The 23,429-nt window shown below is 43.8% G+C and overlaps 1 protein-coding gene across 1 annotated transcript in view; it reads right to left on the bottom strand.

The window, feature by feature from the left end:
* The window catches only part of AK5 (adenylate kinase 5), a 180,219-nt gene that overhangs the window by 15,897 nt on the left and 140,893 nt on the right, over nt 1-23,429 (bottom strand). Inside the window, exons 11-12 of the mRNA XM_066597808.1 lie at nt 15,458-15,621; nt 3,644-3,760 (exon numbers count right to left, since the gene is read on the bottom strand). Coding sequence (XP_066453905.1) covers nt 3,644-3,760; nt 15,458-15,621 — 281 coding nt within the window. The remainder of the gene's footprint in view (nt 1-3,643; nt 3,761-15,457; nt 15,622-23,429) is intronic.

The raw sequence follows: 23,429 nt of genomic DNA, 5'->3' as shown, positions 1-23,429 counted from the left end.
ACAAGAATATAACTACTATAATACTGCCCCCTGTGTGCAAGAATATAACTACTATAATACTGCCCCCTGTGTGCAAGAATATAACTGCTATAATACTGCCTCCTATGTGCAAGAATATAACTACTATAATACTGCCCCCTATGTACAAGAATATAGCTACTATAATACTGTTCCCTATGTACAAGAATATAACTACTATAATACTGCCCCCTATGTACAAGAATATAACTACTATAATACTGCCCCCTATGTACAAGAATATAACTACTATAATACTGCCCCCTATGTACAAGAATATAACTACTATAATACTGCCCCCTATGTACAAGAATATAACTACTATAATACTGCCTCCTATGTACAAGAATATAACTACTATAATACTGCCCCCTATGTACAAGAATATAACTACTATGATACTGCCTCCTATGTACAAGAATATAACTACTATAATACTGCCTCCTATGTACAAGAATATAACTACTATTATACTGCCCCCTATGTACAAGAATATAACTACTATAATACTGCCCCCGTATGTACCAGAATATAACTACTATAATACTGCCCCCATTGTACAAGAATATAACTACTATAATACTGCTCCGTATGTACAAGGATATAACTACTATAATACTGCCCCCTATGTACAAGAATATAACTACTATAATACTGCCTCCTATGTACAAGAATATAACTACTATAATACTGCCCCCTATGTACAAGAATACAACTACTATAATACTGCCCCCTATGTACAAGAATACAACTACTATAATACTGCCCCCTATGTACAAGAATACAACTACTATAATACTGCCCCCTATGTACAAGAATACAACTACTCTAATACTGCCCCCTATGTACAAGAATACAACTACTCTAATACTGCCCCCTATGTACAAGAATACAACTACTCTAATACTGCCCCCCTATGTACAAGAATACAACTACTCTAATACTGCTCCCTGTGTACAAGAATATAACTACTATAATACTGCCCCCTATGTACAAGAATATAACTACTATAATACTTCCCCTCTGTGTACAAGAATATAACTACTATAATACTGCCCCCTGTGTGCAAGAATATAACTACTATAATACTGCCCCCTGTGTGCAAGAATATAACTACTATAATACTGCCCCCTGTGTGCAAGAATATAACTGCTATAATACTGCCTCCTATGTGCAAGAATATAACTACTATAATACTGCCCCCTATGTACAAGAATATAGCTACTATAATACTGTTCCCTATGTACAAGAATATAACTACTATAATACTGCCCCCTATGTACAAGAATATAACTACTATAATACTGCCCCCTATGTACAAGAATATAACTACTATAATACTGCCCCCTATGTACAAGAATATAACTACTATAAAACTGCCCCCTATGTACAAGAATATAACTACTATAATAGTGCCCCCTATGTACAAGAATATAACTACTATAATACTGCCCCCTATGTACAAGAATATAACTACTATAATACTGCCCCCTATGTACAAGAATATAACTGCTATAATACTGACCCCTATGTACAAGAATATAACTATTATAATACTGCCCCCTATGTACAAGAATATAACTACTATAATACTGCCCCTATGTACAAGAATATAACTACTATAGTACTGCCCCCTATGTACAAGAATATAAACTACTATAATACTGCCTCTTATGTACAAGAATATAACTACTATAATACTGCCCCTATGTACAAGAATATAACTACTATAATACTGCCCCTATGTACAAGAATATAACTACTATAGTACTGCCCCCTATGTACAAGAATATAAACTACTATAATACTGCCTCTTATGTACAAGTATATAACTACTATAATACTGCTCCCTATGTACAAGAATATACCTACTATAATACTGCTCCCTATGTACAAGAATATAACTACTATAATACTGCCTCCTATGTACAAGAATATAACTACTATAATACTGCCCCCTATGTACAAGAATATAACTACTATAATACTGCCTCCTATGTACAAGAATATAACTCCTATAATACTGCCCCCTATGTACAAGAATATAACTACTATAATACTGCCCCCTATGTACAAGTATATAACTACTATAATACTGCTCCAGCATGTACTGGCCTCTGGGTATATCCTTACTCTGCATGCCCCTGTGCCGACCTGTTATGCTCACTAGTGTCCCCCACATCTATCCGATACAATTAATGACTTGTATCTCTGGGCCGCCATGTCTCGCGGCTACAGTCCATCTCTAACGGTTCCAAGGCTGATCTCTGAGTTGTTTTGAATCACTTCTTCCTCCTGACTGCAGCCTGTGGAGGTGATACAAGATATTCCAGCCTTCCCGGCAGACTTGTTGGGCCGAACATCTCTGCAGGATGCGATGTAATCTGGCAGATGCGCCATAGATTTTGACAGCTCTGTGTGTGTAAGGCGGAGGATCTCCGTGTTCTGAGGAATCGCTGTCTGAATCTTCTCTGCAGGTGGAACAAACTGAATTTGTTCTGGTGTGAAATGCGTTTTTCTCATTTCATTTGGCTACCAAGCGGACCGGAAAGTGTCGACAATACTGTTTATGTGACAGTCGTGACCACAATAAGCTATCAAAGCAGAAAAGGTAACACAAGCAGAAAGAAATCACTGAGGCCGTACCTCTTTAAGAAAAGGCTTGTTTGAAGACAGCTGTGTGGACATTCTCTGGTCAGTGACGAATCGGGAGATGAAGAATTCCTCTACAGCGCCACCTGTATTTTATTCATTTATATCTCTGCACATTCTGAGCCAAACAGTCCAGTGGGCGGAGCTATCAGTGATTTGACAGCTGTGTATGACTGTACATAGAGGGAAGACTGTCAATAATTAACCCTTTCCAATCCACTGTCTGACGTCTAAAGACATTCTGATTGAAGGCTCTACAGCTCCGATGCCGGAAGACGTCCGGCAGGGTATTCTTACTGTAGATAACTGGCCGCTCTGTTATCAGGGGCCTCTCCAGTGTGTCACATACCGCAGTACTGGCTCTAGCCAGCAGATGGTGCCATTGTTTAATAGCAAAAAGAGAAAATCCCCCTAGGAAACCCTGCATCCAAAATTGGATTGCAAAGGGTTAATAGCTCCGCCAACAGGACTGTTCAGCTCAGAATGTGCAGAGATATAAATGAATAAAGTACAAGTTCTACTGCATCTCCCCATAAAACTATATATCAGTCTGCTCAGCTCTTCCTGCTCTATAACATGATGCCTGCAGTTTGGGCAGCATATTTGAGCCAATAGATTCCTTTAGGGCTCAGTCACACGGGTGCCGATGCGCCCGTGTTTTTGCAGGATAGGACCGCTGCACTGCCGGTGCGGATGACTTTCCGCACCGGCCAGCAGATAGAACACATGGCCGGCAATGTAGCCGGTCATGCAATGAGACGTCTGCACCCAAGGCGGCCGTCTTATCGTGCAGTAACTTGGGCGCGTCGGCGCCCGTGTGACTGAGCCCTTAAGGAGTGCACATACACTTTAAGACATTGCTATGCTTCAATGAAATCGGAGGTAGCCAGCGACCCACGTGTCTGCTAATCAAAATAACCAAAAATGTTCCCCCCAAAAGGAAACCGTTCCTGGAAGTAACCATGAAACCCACCCGACATTCAAACTCCTCTGCCTGTGTGATCTCACAGGGAAAACTGTCCAGCAGGAATCCTTTGGTGCTTCCCAGAGAGGAACTGATTGCATCTTTCAGAATCTCCATAATGATATCCTGCCAGGAAGGAATGATACAGTCATTATTAGCCAGCAATATTCCGTGTATCATACATTGCAATATAGAACTTTTTTTTTACTTGCAACCAACATAAATCTGAACTTCCATATCGTATCATCCAGGTTACAGAATATGGAGAGGAGATAGGTTCGATATATTGCATCGCTGCCGTAAGAATCAGCAGCCTGAATGAAAGCAAAGAAAACTTTTCCCATGCGGTATCGTAGGCTTATATGGTCTAGCACTAGGGGGCACTGTAACAGGGAGACTTCTGGGTCTAGTAATTGTATTAATAGAAGGTGCTAATAAGCTTTACTTGGATTCTCTACTGATGCACCAGTAGCGCTGGAGAGACCGGTCTCACAGAGATGTCACTGCCCCTGATAGACACCTGACTGCGCTACTTCACAGTTCATTTGAACTTTTTTTTACACAGCTTTTTAGTCCCTCGAGGTGCGATTGTTTGATTGCTAGGATAGTACACTGCATTACTTGTGTATTGTAAGTTTATATGGTCTTGCACTAGGGGGCACAGGGAGACTTCTAGTAATTGTATTAATAGCATATGGTAATAGGCTTAACTGGGATTCCCTAATTCTCTCAGTAATGGACCGGTAAGCACTGGACAGACCGGTCTCAGAGATGTCACTGTCCCTAATGGACAGCTGATTGCGCTACTTCACAGCTCATTTGATTACTGGCCAAGAAATTCCATCAGAGCAGGAAAAAAAACGGCATTATAAGGGGCTATCAATACATACTGGAATATTCTGCCATGGATGTGTGATGGAATTTGGCCATTTGCAAATCTGCTTGACTAATATACAGATTTTGGAGTGGATTTTTCAGCAAGGTGGAATATTTCGCTGTGTGTTGCGGAATATTTCGCTGTGTGTTGCGGAATATTCCGGTACGTGTGAAAACACCCCGAGGCTTCCTTCATACAAACACTTTATATGTGACTTTTTTTTGTCCCTAAAAATGTACTTATAAAAAAAGAAAAGTTAGGATTTTTGTTACTGATTTGCTACTTTCAGCTTTTAGAGGCTTTTTTTGGATGGCATTTTTTTTAATTCACACATTTTTTTTTTCTGGCGTTTTTTTTTCCTATAGAGAAGTCTATACAAAAATGCCAGAAAAAAAATACAAAAAAATTGCAAATTAAAAAACCTTACTGTGTGTAGGGCGCTTCACGTTTCCCTATCGGCCTACAACTAACATCCAGCCCAGAATTTCAGTGCTATTTCAAAAACCGCTGATTATGAATCACATATGGGGCAGATGTACTATTGACAAGGTTCAGGGAACGGTCTTCCGTGCTGTACACAATGCTTATGAAGATGAAGACAGACAGCTCTGGCGGTGGCTCGTCTCCGAGGGCGATAAAACAATCGGGTAGTCGTTGAAATTCAACATGCGAGATCCATCTTTTCACAGACAACTATTGGGGATTTGCCCGATTACATGAGAGCTGCCGCTCCTGTCAAAGTCTAACGTCTATCGTCTATGGGGCCTAACGAGCAGAAAGAAAGGCTGCAAAAAGGCAAAAATGGATTCTATGGAGACCCTCCACTGCCAGACATGAACAAAATACTTTTTTGGTGGTGAAATCTGAAAATCATTCTATGTCTTTAGATTCTTCGTTTTGTCCTTAGGGATAGTATTGTAGTTGTACAAAAAGCTCCAATACATCCCGAAACTTAGAAAATCCTAAAATCTGACTTTGTTTTGTAAATATTAAAAACATGTTGACCTCCACTTCAAGAAACTTTTTCAGATGTGTTTCTGGCGCATTACTGTGTCCTTAGGGCTTATTCACACCAACACATTTGCGCTGCCTCTTACACTGCAAAATTTGCATGCACAATACGCAGTGAATAGAACCCATTGATTTTAATGGGTTTGATCACATGTACGGTTTTAGCGTGTACCAATGAGTAACAGAAAGAACCCCTCCCCGTTATCTTCGGTCTTGCTGCGGTTGCTATTGATTGTAGCATGTAAGGGGTTAAACTGCCTGGATCTGAGGCTTTTCCAATACTGGCTGTTAGAACAGGAGCCTGGCCGTCAGTAGTCTGCCAAGCCATCAACCTAAAAAGATGGGCAGGTCAGCAAAAATGTGTATCGGTGGTCACTAAGGGGTTAATGACTTGGCCTCATTAAAGCTCAGTATTCCATCTTCTATAGAGCATTGTTCTTTCTGTGTAATCTCGCTATAGTCGCTATTAGCATAGATGCCAAAAAGCCTTAAAGAGGACACAGATCTGTGATGACATAAAACTAAATGTTCTGATGCATTAGACATGTGATGATCGGAGGAGGACATTATATCATTGACGTCTTCCAAAAAACGTGGGTTTCGTTTTCTGGGCGTACACCCTACATGCAGTAGTGTTCAAAAAAATAGCAGTCCAACATCATTAACTTGATAAATCACAGTTTTGGGTAGAAGTGATATTTATTTGTACGTGAGACAGTAATCGAAAGAACAGAGACAACAATTAGGATGCGCCGCTCAGTCTGAGTGATTGCATCATTAATTGAAAGGGGAGTCTTCAAAAATAATAGCAGCGAGGAGGTAAATTGGTGAAATCATTAATTCTGTGGAATAACAGGCAAAAAAAAAATCCCAGAGAGTGGCTATATACTTACTGATATACTGATACAAGAGGGCAGGGATAGACAACACATCCCTCAACGTGGAGGCAGCCAAACTGCTGAACGGAGGAGCAGATAGCACATGTGCATGGTACTGATGAGCAGCCACTCACACATCTTCCCTATGCAGCATGCCAGACCGCGGTGGGGTGGGCAGCAATGGTGGTAGTCACAGGGGCTCTGCTGCTTTCCCACGCTAGCAGAAGGGTGGTACAAAGTTGAAAAATAATAAATTAGTTTTTGGGCTCTTTGAGCTACCCGTAAAGTCAGATAGGGTAAGATGGTAATTTGTCAAGTTCGTGATGCCAGTCTGTTTACAGGCCGAGACCCGTGCCCAACAAAATAATAATAAAAACGTGAAAAATAAAATAAAAGGAATTTGTCCTTTCCCCTGGAGTGTAGTGTGGTACCTCAGTGCAGATGTTATGGTGGTGAGAAGGGACTCCAGGGGGCAGGATTAAACTTTGATTCCGGAGGACAGTTTATTCACAGATGAGCAGATTCCATAACTTCATACGTTGCACGTTACTTTGTTACTTGAGGTAGATATTCATTTCCTTTCAATATGCAGGTCGTAAGTACAGAGAACCCATCTGAAGGCTATGGCAGTTTATTAAGTGATAAGCACAGGATTGCTTTCTATCCCTCATGCCTTGCCCTCCTGCTTCTCTTTTTCTCTTCTATTCCTTCAAGTAGGAATCATTTATTTTCTTTCTTTTAGTTACTATTTGCTCAAGCTGTCCTTTCTTGCTTCTGTGTTTGCTTAAACTGATTCTTTTCCTCTTTAAACAATACTCCATTTGTACACTTTTTCTCCTTCTCACCGCACTGGCTTCCTCTTGATGTTACGTCTTCTCTCCTATCTATATTCTCCCACCCTGATCTGACTCCCTTAGACTCCTCCCCTCCCTCCTTTTACCTGCTTCTCCTAAGCCAAACCGTGAGTGTGACTTATCCCCAAATCCTAGAACAGCTCTCTCCTAGCTATCTAACCCACCAATAAGCCTAGGATGGGGTTCTAAGCATGAAATGAGTGACAACACAAGCAAACTTGAGCCTATTAAAGTCATACATACATTAAAGAAGTACCACATAACTTTTATGGAGTGTACAACTCCTGTACACTACACTTATATTGAGTGGGGAACTACTGTTTGGATGGGCTGAAGATTAGCGAAAATGTCAAAGACTCCGCCAATGATCACCTCCAGAACCCCTTTTTAACACCTTAATGCTACAGGACATAACTTTACGTACTAGCAGGGTGGTATTTAATGTGACATAATAGTGGCAAGCTGATAGGTTGTAATGGCGACCGGATGCAAGACACTGATGTCCCGGCTCACCATTGCACATGATTGCATAAGGCACTGCAGTACAACAGTACTGCAATGCATTATCATTGTCATCATAGCTTTTATGGTTAGAATCCCCTACAGGGACATAAAAATGTTTAAAGAAAAATTAACAGTTGTGTTAAAAAACACATAAGACCCACATTGAGTATCTTCCCAGGGGCATATCAGACCACTCCCCCATATACACAGAAATTTCTACATCAGACGCACGTGCATATCTGCATAGTTGGCGGGTACATCCATTCTGGTTAAGCCAGTTTGGCACAAACAACAGGATCCATGACCAGCTCGCTACCTTCCTGGAATTGAATCAGCCAGACGTCGACCCGACATTGCTGTGGGAGACACTAAAGGCCTTTTTACGAGGCGCTTTAAAATCATCCATCTCGTACATAAAAAGGGAATCTTCTATACTAGAACGCGAGATGGCATCCCAATACCTGCGCCTAGAGGCAACCTACATTGCGGCCCCATCCGACGAACACAGAGAACAATCGCTAAGACAGGGAAGGCAATACCTAATTCACTTACAAGAAAAAGCCCGTAGAGCATCCTTCTTTGTAAAACAATGATTCTACGAACTTGGCAATCAGTCCAGTAGCTTACTAGCCCATCTAGTACACCAAAACTCGGCATCACCATCGATACTTCGTATCGTGTCCGAGACAGGTGAGATCCTTCACGAAAAGAAATCAATAGGAGCGCGATTTCAGCGTTTCTATAGTGAGCTGTATGCCACTGGACTCCACACCACGCAACAAGAACTCAAGAGCTTTCTATCAAACCCTAATTTCCCCACACTTACCCTGGACCAGCAGACACTAATAGATGCCCCATTTACATTGACTGAACTTACAGAAGCTCTCAGGGAGATGTCCAGCGGTAAAGCCCCAGGATGGCCTACCAATAGAAGTCTACACAAGGTATCAAGAACTCCTTTTACCCACATTACTGGCGACATACAACGCGGCCTATAGTAACAATTCCCTGCCCCCATCCTTCTACGAGGCAACTATCGTACTCATCCTAAAACCAGGGAAGGATGCGCTAGACTGTGGATCCTACAGGCCCATCTCCCTCCTCAACTCAGACTATAAACTCCTAACTAAAATGTTGGGCCGGCCCCTTAATAACATCATCCTAGATCTGATACATCCAGATCAAACCGGCTTCATGCCGGGCAAATCTACGAGAGAAAACCTAAGGCGAGTTCAGGTAGTAACACAGGTTGGATCGGAGAGGGAGATGGACTGGGCCTTAGCCTCACTGGACGCCGCCAAAGCCTTTGACTCCATCGAATGGCCCTTCCTACTCCAGGTACTGAAGAGATTTGGGTTCGGAGACAGATTCATTCAATGGATCTCCCTAATATATATAACGCCCGTGGCGGCAATTTCAATGAATGGCACCTGTTCTCCATACTTCCCCCTGTTCAGGGGTACGAGACAGGGATGCCCTCTCTCCCCACTTCTTTTCGCCCTGGCTATGGAGCCACTGGCCATTATGCTCAGGACATGCCCAATCTATCGCGCAATCGTAATAGGAGATAGGGAGGACCGAGTAGGGCTATATGCCGACGACCTCATGCTCTTTATGTCTGACCCGATGATCTCCCTGCCCCGCGCTATGGACATCATTAATAAATTTGGACTTTACTCAGGTCTACACATTAATTGGACAAAATCTGCCCTAATGCCAATCTCTGTGCAGAACCCCCTGCGGCTCACAGACTCACTCTGTGGCCTACAGGTCTCCAATGACTTTAAATATTTAGGAGTTCAAATCACTAACACAACTAGCCGGACCCTGGACTTGAACGTATTTCCCCTGCTGGACCTTTGTAGGTCTAAGTTTAAAGTCTGGGGATCGCTGCCCCTGTCGGTTGCAGGCCGTATTAACCTAATTAAAATGATAGTCCTACCCAAATGTCTTTACATCCTGCAGCACATCCCAGCGCCAGTCCCGATGAGATTCTTTCGGACTATAAACTCTCTTATGTCTTCTTTCATATGGGGAAGCTCTCGCCCAAAGCTTAAACTCTCTACACTCCAGAGACCCAAGTATAGTGCCGGGTCGGCACTCCCAGACTTATTTCTATATTACATAGCTGGTCAATTGCTCCACCTAAAATGCTAGCTGAGTGAAGGCCCACTGCCCAACTCGGAGTACCACCTGGCTCATACCTCATATATCCCCAACCTATGGCCGGTGCTGGAGTTCCCCACCCCGGTGAGGGGTAAGATGCTACCTATTCACAAACTGGCTATGCGAGTTTGGCGACGGGCCAGAGAGGTGAGCGGGTTCCTCGACATAATCGCAGATATGCCCCTGTGGAGAAATTCTGGGCTGAGGGAACTACTGCCACTGATTGATTTGGAGACATGGGAACAGTACGGGATTGTTAGCCTGGGCGACTTGTACAACTCTAATGTTCTACTATCCTTTGAGCAATTGCAGAACCAATATCAAATACCCCGAACCCATTTCTACAAATACCTGCAGATTCGGCACGCGCTCCAGACGCAGTTCCCCCCAGCGAACTGCACCATATCCCATTACCCACTAATAGGAATACTACGATCACAAGGCCCCCGGGGACTCATCTCAACACTGTACTCACACTTAACAACTTCAAAAGCGGCTCGAGAGATTCCCCCCTAACTAAATGGAAATCCTTAATCCCAACATTGACGGAAGAAACATTTCAAGAAGTCCTAGAATCACCTTTATCGGTCTCACCTTTAGCAAACAACAAAATGACCCAACTATATATAGTCCATCAATGCTATCTTACCCCGGCAAGACTATATAATATGGGCAGGACCCCATCCACGCAATGCATCCGATGTACATGCACGTACGCCGATTTCTGGCACATGATTTGGGACTGCCCGACAGTCCAGATATACTGGGGCGAGGTCATCAACTTGCTCTCAGCGGTCCTTGACATCCCGGTTCCCATCACCCCAGAAATATGCCTATTTGGCATTCTTGACGAAGAGCAATGGCAACATTATGACAGAATCTTCTTACGAGAAGTCCTATTTCTAGCTAGAAAAGTTATCGCACTGAGATGGATGGACCGGAGGGGCCCGACCCTGGCATTATGGAGAAAAATTACTAACTCAACTATACCCTATAACAACCTAGTTTACAAAGCACGTAAATGTCCGGACAAATTTGAAAAAGTGTGGGGCCAATGGTGCGATTCACTGCTAACCTTGTTTCCTCCGCAACCACTTACCGTGGCCATAACAGCACTACGCGGACGACGTTAGGGGTCTAACAGTGCTGTAGTCGGGTCGGGGACGTCTGGCCGCCCGCCTGGGGGACCACACCGGAGAACCCCTCCCCCCCAACCCTGATCTATACTACGATGTTCTTCTCCCATAGCCGCACTTATATGCGAATGCGCATATATGCCTATAAGTATACTCCTACACCAGACATATGCCCTCCACTATGCACCCCATCGTACTACCCCTCCCCTTCAACAAACTCTCATCACCTCCCTGTATTCATCCCTTTTCTCTCTCCGTCTCCCACTTGCGAAAAGCATCGGATTTTGTATACACTATAAGCTGTATGGCCGACTGGCCTCCAACCCATATGCATGACTCTGTACTGCAAACGTTTTTCTTTTGTTATTTGACATGTTGTTCACTTCTCAATAAAATGAGTTTAAAAAAAAAAAAACACATAAGAAGAGAAATAACAAAAAAGACCTTTTTGTGCGTTCCCCATTGGTATATATATATATAAAAAAAATTAAATCCCACATATTTGGTGTCATCGTATCCGTAATGACCTGTACAATAAATCGAAGACACTATTTATTCTGCACAGCAAAACCATACAAAAAGCTGAAAAAACAGAGGCGAAATGCTTACGTTGTTCATTATGCCTCCCAAATGAAATAAAAGTGATCAAAAAATAAAAAAAGTTATGGGATTTTGAATGCAACAATGTAAAAATAATAACAATGTGACAGAAATATCACGAAGTTATGGCATTGAAAAAAATATATTTTTTTTGCATCTTAATGGCCAAAATCGGATGCGTCCTTAAGGGGTTAAAGTGTAACCGTGTATGACCATCAGATTGAGGTGAGGTATATAATAGAGTATCGGCCTCAAGTGTCAACAATGTCGGACCAAAGCTGAAGGAGCTTGAAGTGTCCAGCAGTTTTCAGACTTGAATCTTTACTTTCCGGCTCTTTGTGGCGGATCGCAGCAAGCGGAGAAACAGAACAATAACTCCGCAGTCGTCATCCCCGTACAAACGATAATGGGGTCCATATCGGCCGTCTACCTAGATATACCGTAATATTACAGTGGTATCACTGCACAACTAGATAGATTCGCCTTACAGGGGTCTGGTGAATGTGGGTGACACCCCCAGCGGAGCGGTAATGGCGGCTCTCAGCCACAGTTTGTGATGCCACATACACATAAAGATCCACTTTGTTGCAGAGAGAACTAAATCGTTCTGCGCAGCATTTTCGGAGCGCTCACGCAGACAAGCTGAAGATTGCGCCCCCCGCTGTACACAAAGGAGATCTCCCGGCAGAGAGCACCGCTGTCACCTAGGAAGGCCATTTAAAAGGGGGATCATCGCAGGTTTAGGATCATGTACTTTTATAAAGCTCTTCAAGGTGACTAGAAGAAACGCAGAACGAAGGAAACGCTACGCAGCGAGGAACGCTTCACTCACACCGCACATCCACAATGCATGGAATGTCCAAAACTCTTTATTATAGCGATTGGGGGACCTCCTGAACCCCAACAGAGGCGAGTGAGACCCCCACAGAGCAGCAGTCTGATCATCAAGAATCAGCCATACTCCGGCTAATATCGGGGCACTCCCTGATTATACTTACTATGGGGGCACACTCCAGCTGATACTGTCTGTAGGGGCTCCCTGGCTGTCACCTGTTATGTGAAATCTTGTGGGTTCTTACTGAGCATAGAAGCTTGTGACTGTTACTGTTATGGGGGACTCGCTAAGATTTATTTATGGGGGTGCTCCCTGTTACAGGTTATGGGGGCACTCTGGCTGTTATTGCTTAGGGTGCCAATCTCTGGCTGGCACTGTTTATGGGCGTGTTTGAACTAGTATTGCTTATAGGGGCACTTTGAGGGAGATTTATTAAGACCATATTTCATACGGCGGTCTTTGCGTTATCATCGTCGGCACACGGGGCAACTAGTATATGAAGAGGCTCATGCATCTCGGCTGCTCCATGTGCCAACACAGAAATCTATGCTAACAAGTAGCTGGGTAGATTTCTGGTATAATTTTATGCCAGCCCAGCCGTTAACCATATAACATCTGGATAGCTCACATTAGAAGGAACAATGATTCCTTCCCCAAAACCAAGTCATTGAATATGACAGACCTGAAGATATCCCGAAGAGTTTGCTGACGTCTTCCATGCGCGTCCGCCATATATAAGCATTTGCTACAGAATAAAGCTTATTCTGAGACGGCAGCATTCCAGCATCGGGTTACTTCTCTCTCTTATAAAGGACCCTCAGTGAATTATTATCATCAAGATGTATGAATGCATGAAAAGCGAGGCCACCATCCACTGCGCCACGGCTGTCGTTATCTCCATAACCTTTCTGCTGCACAGCGATTTCACTAATGTATTTCATGTCTGGAAGTTAGGACCTTGTATGATAAGACTGGATGCCAATTGACTTTTCCTCCGACTCCCCCTCCCCCTCCTCCCCGCATATGAGTCACTGTGTATATAAATTACTGATCCTGAGTTACATCCTGTATTATACTCCAGAGCTGCACTCACTATTCTGCTGGTGGAGTCACTGTGTACAAACATTACTTATCCTGTCCTGATCCTGAGTTACATCCTGTATTATACTCCAGAGCTGCACTCACTGTTCTGCTGGTGGAGTCACTGTGTACAAATATTACTTATCCTGTCCTGATCCTGAGTTACATCCTGTATTATACTCCAGAACTGCACTCACTGTTCTGCTAGTGGAGTCACTGTGTACATACATTACTTATCCTCTACTGAGCCTGAGTTACATCCTGTATTATACTCCAGAGCTGCACTCACTATTCTGCTGGTGAAGTCACTGTGTACATATATTACCTATCCTGTACTGATCCTGTGTTACATCCTGTATTATACTCCAGAGCTGCACTCACTATTCTGCTGGTGGAATCACTGTAAACATACATTACTTATCCTGTACTGCTCCTGAGTTACATCCTGTATTATACTCCAGAGCTGCACTCACTATTCTGCTGGTGGAATCACTGTAAACATACATTACTTATCCTGTACTGCTCCTGAGTTACATCCTGTATTATACTCCAGAGCTGCACTCACTATTCTGCTGCTGAAGTCACTGTGTACATACATTACTTATCCTGTACTGATTCTGAGCTACATCCTGCATTAAACTTCAGAGCTGCACTCGCTATTCTGCTGGTGGAATCACAGTGTATATATATTACTTATCTTGTAGTGATCCTGGGTTACATCCTGTATTATACTCCAGAGCTGCACTCACTATTCTGCTGGTGGTGTCACTGTGTACATACATTACTTATCATATACTGATCCTGAGTTACCTCCTGTATTATACTCCAGAGCTGCACTCACTATTCTGCTGGTGGAGTCACTGTGTACATACATTACTTATCCTGTACTGATCCAGAGTTATATCCTGTAATATACTCCAGAGCTGCACTCACCATTCTGCTGGTGGAGTCACTGTGTACATACATTACTTATCCTGTACTGATCCTGAGTTACATCCTGCATTATACTCCAGAGCTGTACTCACTATTCTGCTGATGGAGTCACTGTGTACATACATTACTTATCCTGTACTGCTCCTGAGTTACATCCTGTATTATACTCCAGAGCTGCACTCACTATTCTGCTGGTGGAGTCACTGTGTACATACATTACTTATCCTGCCCTGATTCTAAGTTACATCCTGTATTATACTCCAGAGCTGCACTCACTATTCTGCTGATGGAGCCTGTGAATGCAACTCTTGGCTTGGCTTTAACTCAGGACTATATATCTATAAAGCTACAGAACTTTGTATGTAGATTAATTCTTTAAAAAAAAATCTAAAATGTTGACCAACGGTGAAAATGCACTTTAGCCTGGGTTCACACGGGGCGGATTTGCCGTGGTTTTGCCGCACGGAATCTCGCTGCGGCAAATCCGCCCGCGGCAGCTAATCTCGGGATTAGCCAGCCATGTGGACGAGATTTCTCAGAAATCTCGTCCACACGGGACGGCCAATCCGCTGGGGTAAGTCCAGCTGGAACCGCGGCTGCGGCCGGCGCAGCCGCGGCTTCGGAATATGCAGCATGTCCATTCTTTGTTTCATTCCACTGCGGCCGCGCTCTCCTCTATGGGAGCGCTGGCCGCAGCGAAAGAGCGAGCGGCCGGGCCGCTTCAAAGCCGCCGCGGCTTTTTCCGCGGCGGTTCTCCCGGCGGAAATCTCGCGGTTTTTGTTGCGGCCAAACTGCAAGATTTCCAACGGGAATCCGTCCCGTGTGAACCCAGGCTTAAAGTTAGAAACTACATAGTAATAAACACCCTTCATTCAATATTATTGGACTTCCCCTTCAATCCGCTGTTAGTATGTACATAAGGTCTACATGTACAGCCGCTTCCACATACCATCGGCACTGGGCTCCCGTGTTGGATGAGATCCTTTATCAGTTTGCTCCTCTCGGAGGCCGCTGTGAGCTCGGTCTGCAGGAGATCGGCTACCGACAAGTATGTGAGGTTGTATCTCTGCGCTATCTTCTCGCACTGCGTTCCTTTTCCGGATGCGGGTCCGCCTGTCAAACACCAGACAGCAGCAAATCATTAGTATGTAACTAAATAGGACGATGTGACCAAATCATGGCTGTAAAAAGCATTTCATTCTCCTCATCTTTCCAATCCGATCTCCCTGCCCCCCCCCTCCCCCCGCAAACTCCACAACTGTTAGTTATTTCGGGTGGGAAAGCTCATTCCTTGGCATTACTCAACAGAAACACATTAAAATAAACTGTCATAGTGATTTTATTACCAATTTTTCAAAAATGAACAATTTCCAATCCACTATCTTCCCTCTTCCGATACTAAGACTTCCCTGTACAGTCCTGTCCTACCGGTATATACGGCAACATACATATGCAGAACAGCCTCCGACATCGGACTGCTAGAAACAGGGAAATCTTAATGCTGGACGAGGGCCGACACTGGATTGGAAAGGGTTAAAGGATATGTAACCAGTTTTTAATTTTCAATAAAAATAAAGCAATTCTGAATTTCCTGTCGTTGTGTGTATGCAGCTCCTATGCATTTCCATGGTAACAGACAAAAAACATACTCCATGAAGTCTGATCCTGAGTGGTAGCTCCCATCCTTGCACTTTTCAATCTTGACAACCTACTAAATTTGTGACATCATGAAGTAGGGGAAGAGATGGACCGCAATATAACTGCAGCTTCAGACTACATGGGTTTTGTTTGCAGTCTGTTACCATGGAGATGCATAGGAGCTGCAAAGATTACATTATGAGCCATCTAATTCTAGCAAATATAACTTGACTGTCTTTGACTGCTGATGGCTCGTCCTCAGGATGGGTCATCAATAGTTGATTGGCGGGCGTCACTTATGATCCGCTGATCCATCCCAGGGTCATGGAAATAATTGTAACGTACAATAGATGTGTTGTAAGTGGAAGGACAGGAAAAGCAATCAGATAGAATGAAACAAGAAAAAAAATCACATTTAATAGGCGAGCGAATGAATAAATGATCGAGAGAAATCAATAAATGAATGAGTAGGCGATGAATAACTGATAAAACGGCACACCGCATCACGTATATGATAAATGAGCAATTCAAGAAAAAATGTCAAATGATATCATGTTTGATTACGAAACCGAAGACGGAATGGCAACATTATCATTGCAGCAGGCTGATGAAGAGTTCATATGTAGGTAGAAACAATCGTTGAACTAAAATAACGTAAGATAATGTTGTAATACGGTAATTTACTAAAACGCATAAAATAAAATAAGCATAAAAAGAAACCTATAAGCGACAGTTGGAGTTTATAGAAAAGATGCAAAATACATCTTTTTTTTCTCCCTATGTGATGCTGATGAAGGGGCTCCTTGTGAAACGCGTATTTTATGCTGGTTTTTAAGTTATCTAATACAGTAGGAGTTGGATATTACGTCCTGCCGTCCCGCTATCATTCCTGTAGAGTCACCCGTGTTTTCCCCTTACCTTGTCACATATCCGGCGTGCCGCCGCCGGTGGGCTCTTCTGGTTGGTAGCAGCGCCACAATTCATCTAGTTTTCGCAACCTTCTCTAAGCCTTTTGATCTCTAGATATTCACCTGAGACCAAAGCCTCCAACATCATCGGGTTTGCTCCCCCCCTCTTCCTTCCTACAAAGACTGCTATAAAGCTGGATTCACACGGGCGTTGATGTATTTGCGTTGCGTTGTTGCGCATAGGTGGTTGTGTTTTTGCGCGCACTATTGCAGTTTTTGCTGTACTTTTTGTGCACACGAAAAACCCGCAGCCGCAGTCCGCATACAGTGAAATGGGGAATTAGTCCAATTAGTTTCATATGCGCAAATGTGCAGGGAAATAGGACAAGCTGCGTGTTTTTTGTGTGATGGAATTGCGCACGCAAAATACACGCATGTGAACGAATCCATCGAAAACAATGCGTTCTATTCACGGCGTATTATGGGCAAAAAGTTTGTACCCGCCCGCTAATCCGGCCTTACATGAGTGCCGTTAACTCTTGAGTTATAGCACTAATTGTCAGGCTGCACGGGCGCTTGCAGGTTCAACCCAGCAATTGTCAGCAGAAATTGCATCGCACTGGAATGCAGATGTGAGTTTCACCCGAGTGTGAAGCCTCCCGTTTTAGGTATGCAGTTCACCTTCACCAGGTGTGTCCTACAATGGAGGGGGGGGGGGGGGGCATGGAGGCCGCGATGCTCTGCATCTCCTAATGAATCCAATTGATGTAAATAATTGTGACAAGTTGCAGGTTGACTTGTCACAACTAGATGCAGCATCCGGCTCCGATGTGTCATCCGCGGCATACCGCCGGGTAATTACTGAGTTGGTGGAGAATAACAGAGGAGTAAAGATGTGATTGTTTTGTCCCCAGCTTAATAGTGGTCTCCACCGAACGCTAAATCTAGAATTAGGTGACTCATTTACCAGCGCACAGGCAGATAATTACCGCCACACAAACAGGCTTCTATATTCTGAGTCTACACACACAATAAAGGCGGGTAATCCACACTTGTGTTGGGTCACTGAGCGCAGCGTACGCAGGACATGTGGGGATCCTGGGAGTGGAAGCATTAGCTTCTATTTAGCTCCAAGAATATGAATTGCTACATGATTTATTATAGAATAGATGTAGCAAAGTTGAACTTGACTGGGTTTCATTGATTGCAACGAGAGCTGTGCCTGCAATTACGAGCGCCGGCCACTACACAGGAGTCGGAGCAGTGGTTTCCACTCCAACCTCACTGCCTGAAAAACCCCTTTAAACCATTGAAAAGCAACTGAAAGGGCAAATAAACTGAGGTACAGAAAGTTATCACAAGCACTACATTGTATATCAGTAGTACACCTGACCATATGAAACCTTTAGGGGAAGCGGCATCTTCTTCACCTTCCAGTAGCCCAAAGTCCCTCTCTCTTATCTCTGCATATGCTCCAAAAACTGTTCTCTCATAAAAAGAGAAATATGACAAATCTACAGCAGTAGATACTAGACAGGGAGGAAGGGAGGCTACAGCAGCAGCTCTGCCTCAGTGCTGTGAGAGGGGAAGAGGGAGGAGAGGAGACCATTGTACCTTCTCCTCCAGGTGAGCAGAACAAGGATACATAAGATTGGCTCAGAACACACAGAAGAGCTCTTAAATCACATCAGAAAGAGCAACCCAACATCTCTAGAATGTCCCCATACTGATGCTGCTTCATACCACCCCTCATCACACCTTTTCCTACATTTCCCAACCCTAGTGCCTACATGGTGCCCAGAATCCACTCATTGCCCATAAAGTCAAGATGCCATATGTAGGGGGTTTCCTGGATCTGTTTGACATTCGGTTGGTGCCATCTAGATACATCTCGTGGAAAGACCACCTCTTTGAGAAGACACTTAGGAAGCTCAACCAGATATTTCTGTGACAGATTGCAGTTCCCTTACACCCCATGTATATTGTTTCTCTTTGACATGACCACCTCTTTAGACCATTTTCATTGCAATTTTAGTAATTATCTCGGAAAATGGATTAATATACTAGGATAAAGTTTAAAAGTTCTGATAAGGTGCAGATAATCCACCCTTTTAGGTCCTGATCATACCCACCCAATCTATAATACCATGTGACTATCATCTACAAAACTGGGAAGATAAAGATCCCCTAGTAACGAGATTGTACAAAGGAGGTCGTATATATTCTTGTGTGGCCATTTTATTTGCCCCCGGCCTTTTCAGGGTTGGAGCTTCCCTGTACAGAAATTATCACCATGATCCCACCTAATGAGTTTTCCGTGGATCAGTTTCAATGTGAATCCACATTAGATGTAAAAATCCACCGATCTGAGTGACTTCCAACAAGGCCGGGTCATCGGTGCTAGACTAGCCGGGCCGGGATTTCTCTGCCAACCACGTGGGGTTTTCTCATGTAATGGTGTGGAGAATGGTGTGATCAAGAATAAACATCCAGAGAAAGGGGATCCTGTGGACAGAAACAACTCATCACCGAAAGGGGTCGGAGGAGGATGTCAGGAGTCCTTCTGACCGACATGTGTTGCATAGTCAAGAGTAGCCGAATACATCACTGGTGCTCCAACAAACATGTCCTAATGCACAATTTGCCGTTCCTTAGCATGGAGGGACTATAACAGCAGACGACCGGTTCCAGCTCCATTGTGTTTAAGAGAAACAGAATGACGAGACTCCGGCGGGCAAGAGCGCAAAAATTGTATCACTGGAAAAACATCTCCTGGTCAGATGCATCTAAATTTCTGTTGCCCCATGCTGATGGGAGGTCAGAATTTGGCGCAAGCAGCATGAATCGATTCCTGTGAGGTTGGAGGAGCTAAGAGTAATGGTGTGGGGAAGGTTTTCTTGACACACACAGCTTCCTCTGGTACCTGTATTTGGATGCCACAATGAACTGCTGCAGTTTTGAAGGCCAAAGGAGCTGCAAAGCGCTACTAGATATAGTCTCTAAAGAAGTGGCAATTCAATGTACTTCTACCAAGTCCACCATAAACATGCAAAATCGGCTGAGTGTTGATGTTTATTTCATTGGCAAGAAGATGAAGAAACTCCTCTGTTAAGGGCTTATCTCCCATGGAAACAATGAATCGGGCGTATTATAATCCTACATGCTAGATCCTTCTTTCCATCTGCCATTGGAGGAAAATTAGATGTTTCTTGCTTAGTTCCATCCCTAAATTGGATCTCCATACAGCATTCTATGAGTCCTTCAACACCTAAACACTTCTACAGATGAAGAACTCATTGATGGAGATGGTCTTTGATGACCCCGTGAAAGCTTGACATTGGAAGACAGTGCTGGGACAGCTATAGACAAGCAGAAATCTTGCCAACAACGGGTGAGACATCTACCTTTCTTTTCTATTTCGGACCTCTAAGTAGTTGAGTATAAAATACCTGGCTCACCAGTATTTAGCATCACCTTGAATTGAATGAAACGTTCTGCATAAATTAATCTCTCAAATCGCCAAGTCTCCTAAATTTGGATCCATCACAAAAAACAGCTTGACGGCAAACCAAGAGGAAGTGGAGGACATTCTGACGCGGAGCGCTCCTCCTGGGAGGTAAATTAATATTCACAAATGTATATTGATGTTTCCATAGAAAAAAGAATTTTCCAATTATGAAATGCAGCCAGCTGAAAGCTCCTCCAATTAATAAGATCTGCTGCCCAGATCATTGGCACTGCTGCTAAATTACTTACTTTGTCTCGAAAAACTCTTAGAATCCACGAGCAACATCCGATAATGAGGCTTTCAGTATTTGTCGTAATGAATTGGAAAAGCTGTAGGCTACACAATGCGGGGATTTCATTTTCTTCAGATACGGTCAGTCCGGAAAGTCTTCAGACCCTTTCACTGTTTTTACATTTTGGTATGTTGTGGTCTTGTGAAATCCAAAAAAAAATTAAAGTTTTCCCTCCTTAAAAATGCTCTCAATAACCCATAACGACAAAGTGGCATAAGTAGTCACACCCTGTACTCAGTGCTTAGTTGAAGCCCATTTGGCAGCGATTCCAGCTTCCAGTCTTCTTGGCTATGATGCCGCAAGGTTTGCTCAGCTGGATTTGGGCATTTTCCACCATTCTTCTCTGCAGATCCTCTCAAGCTCTGTCAGGTTAGATGGGGGCCGTCTCTGGACAGCCATCTTCAGGTCTCTCCAGAGATGTTCTATTGGGTTCATGTCAGGGCTCTCGTTGGGCCACACAAGGAAATTCACAGAGTTGTCCCTACGCCCCTCCTCTATTGTCTTGGCTGTGTGCTTAGGGTCATTGTCTTGTGGGTCAGTGAACCTTCTGCCCGGTCTGAGGTCCCTTGCGCACTGAAAGAGGTTTTCATTATCTCTGTACTTTGCTGCATTCAGCTTTTCACCCCCCCCTGACCGGTCTCCCCTCCCCAGCATGATGCTCCACCACCAGGCTTCACTGTAGGGATGGTATTGGGCAGGTGATGAGCGGCGCCTGGTTTCCTCCAGACAGAACGCTTAGAATTGAGGCTAAAAAGTTAATTTTTGTTTCAGCAGACCAGACAATCTTGTTTCTCGCAGTCTGAGAGTCCTTTCGGGTTTTTTTGGCAAACTCCAGGCAGCTTTCATGTGTCTTACTGAGGAAGCTTCTTTCTGGCCGCTCCGCCATAAAGCCCAGATTGTTGAAGGCCACAGTGATGGTTGACCATCTGGAAGTTTCTCCCATCTGCACACAGGATCTTTGGAGCTCAGCCAGAGTGACCATTGGCTTCTTGGTCACCTCTCTTACCGAGGCACTTCTCCCCCGATTACTTAGTTTTGTGGATCGGCAGCTCTAGGAAAAGTTCTGGTTGTTCCAAACTTCTTCCGTTTTAGAATTATGGAGGTCATTGCGCTCTTGGGAACTTTCAGTGCAGCATAATTTTTTTAGCCTTCTTCAGATCTAAGCCTTCGCACAATCCTGTCTCTGAGCTCTACAGGCAGTTCTTTTCTCCACGTGGCTTAATTTTGGCTCTGATATGCATGGTGAGCGGTGAGACCTTATATAGATAGGGTGGTGTTTTTTAAAATTATCTCTAATCAACTGGATTTCCCACAGGTGACTCCAATCAAGGTGTAGAAACATCTCACAGATGATCAAGTGAAATGTGTGGACCCAGAGCTAAATTTCAAATGTCATACCAAAGGGTGGGAATACTTATGTCAATGCAAAATGTAAGTTTTGCATTTTAAAAAATGTGCAAAGATTTCTACAATTCTGTTGTCACTTTGTCATTATGGGCAGAGGAGTAACTTGAAGCTTCTGGGCCCCAATGCAAAAGCTGTAACAGGGCCCCCAACTATAAAGCTTTATTCATACTACTAGGCTTACTATATGGAGAAGTTAGGCCTTATGGGCCCCCAAGGCTTCTGGGCCCGGGTGCAACCGCATCCCCTGCATCCTCTATAGTTACGCCCATGATTATGGGGTACTGAGTGCAGAATGATGAGAAAAAGCTTGTTTTTTTTTAATTTGCACAAGACCACAACATAACAAAATGTAAAAAAAGTGAGAGGTCCTGAGGACAATGAATCGATGACCCCTTCCTGCTAGCCGGTCAGTACATGTCAGCACCTCCATCTAATCTGCAGCAACTACAAGAAGCTTCCTATCAGCAGGGGCCGATATTCTTGCAGAAGGATTTCATCACCGAGTAGAATCTACACCAATTGTTGTGGTTCTGAAGACCGAAGGAGGTCCAACGTGTTAATAGTTGGGGGTATCTAATAAAGTGGCCAATCAGTCTTTCTCCACTATTTTTGAGCTGACTGTGGTTTTCTCTCGACCATCACTCACGTTGAATGCTGCTCACAAGGTACAATAGGTTGGGCACCGCTGATCTAGAAGATGGCATAGTGCCGCTATTCGCAGGCATGTTCACATAATTAAAGCAGATAAGGCGGCTGCTGCCTACGTTATAGGATTGTTCGCTCCACTTCTTTGCCCTTTAGTCTTCACACAAATCAATATGGTCTTTATAAGAACATTCACGGCTGTTTCTGAGTGAATGAAAGTCAGTTTCCAGCAGAGAAGCTGCTTATTATAACTCCCTCCCCGACACCCGCAGAGACCTTTAGCCCACAGCCAGCGGGGTCTGTGTGTTTCCTGCACGCTCTAGTGACCCCCAAAAGTCGGATAAACTTATCATTGTTACGACTTCTGTACACCAAGTTTACTTATTTGTGATGTCTTGGACCCGGAAGTAGGAGTGTGGAGTAAAACACGAGTACGAGCCTGTTCAGGTGAGTTTAATTCCGAGTTACTACATCTGAGAAATATGCTCCTAGGGGTATATCTGACAACAAGCTTGTTGACTAT

The sequence above is a fragment of the Eleutherodactylus coqui genome, chromosome 3 (assembly GCF_035609145.1).
Source record: "Eleutherodactylus coqui strain aEleCoq1 chromosome 3, aEleCoq1.hap1, whole genome shotgun sequence".
Classification (NCBI taxonomy): domain Eukaryota; kingdom Metazoa; phylum Chordata; class Amphibia; order Anura; family Eleutherodactylidae; genus Eleutherodactylus; species Eleutherodactylus coqui.
The sequence above is the reverse complement of the archived record's forward strand: the minus strand, read 5'-3'. Positions and strand labels throughout refer to the sequence as shown.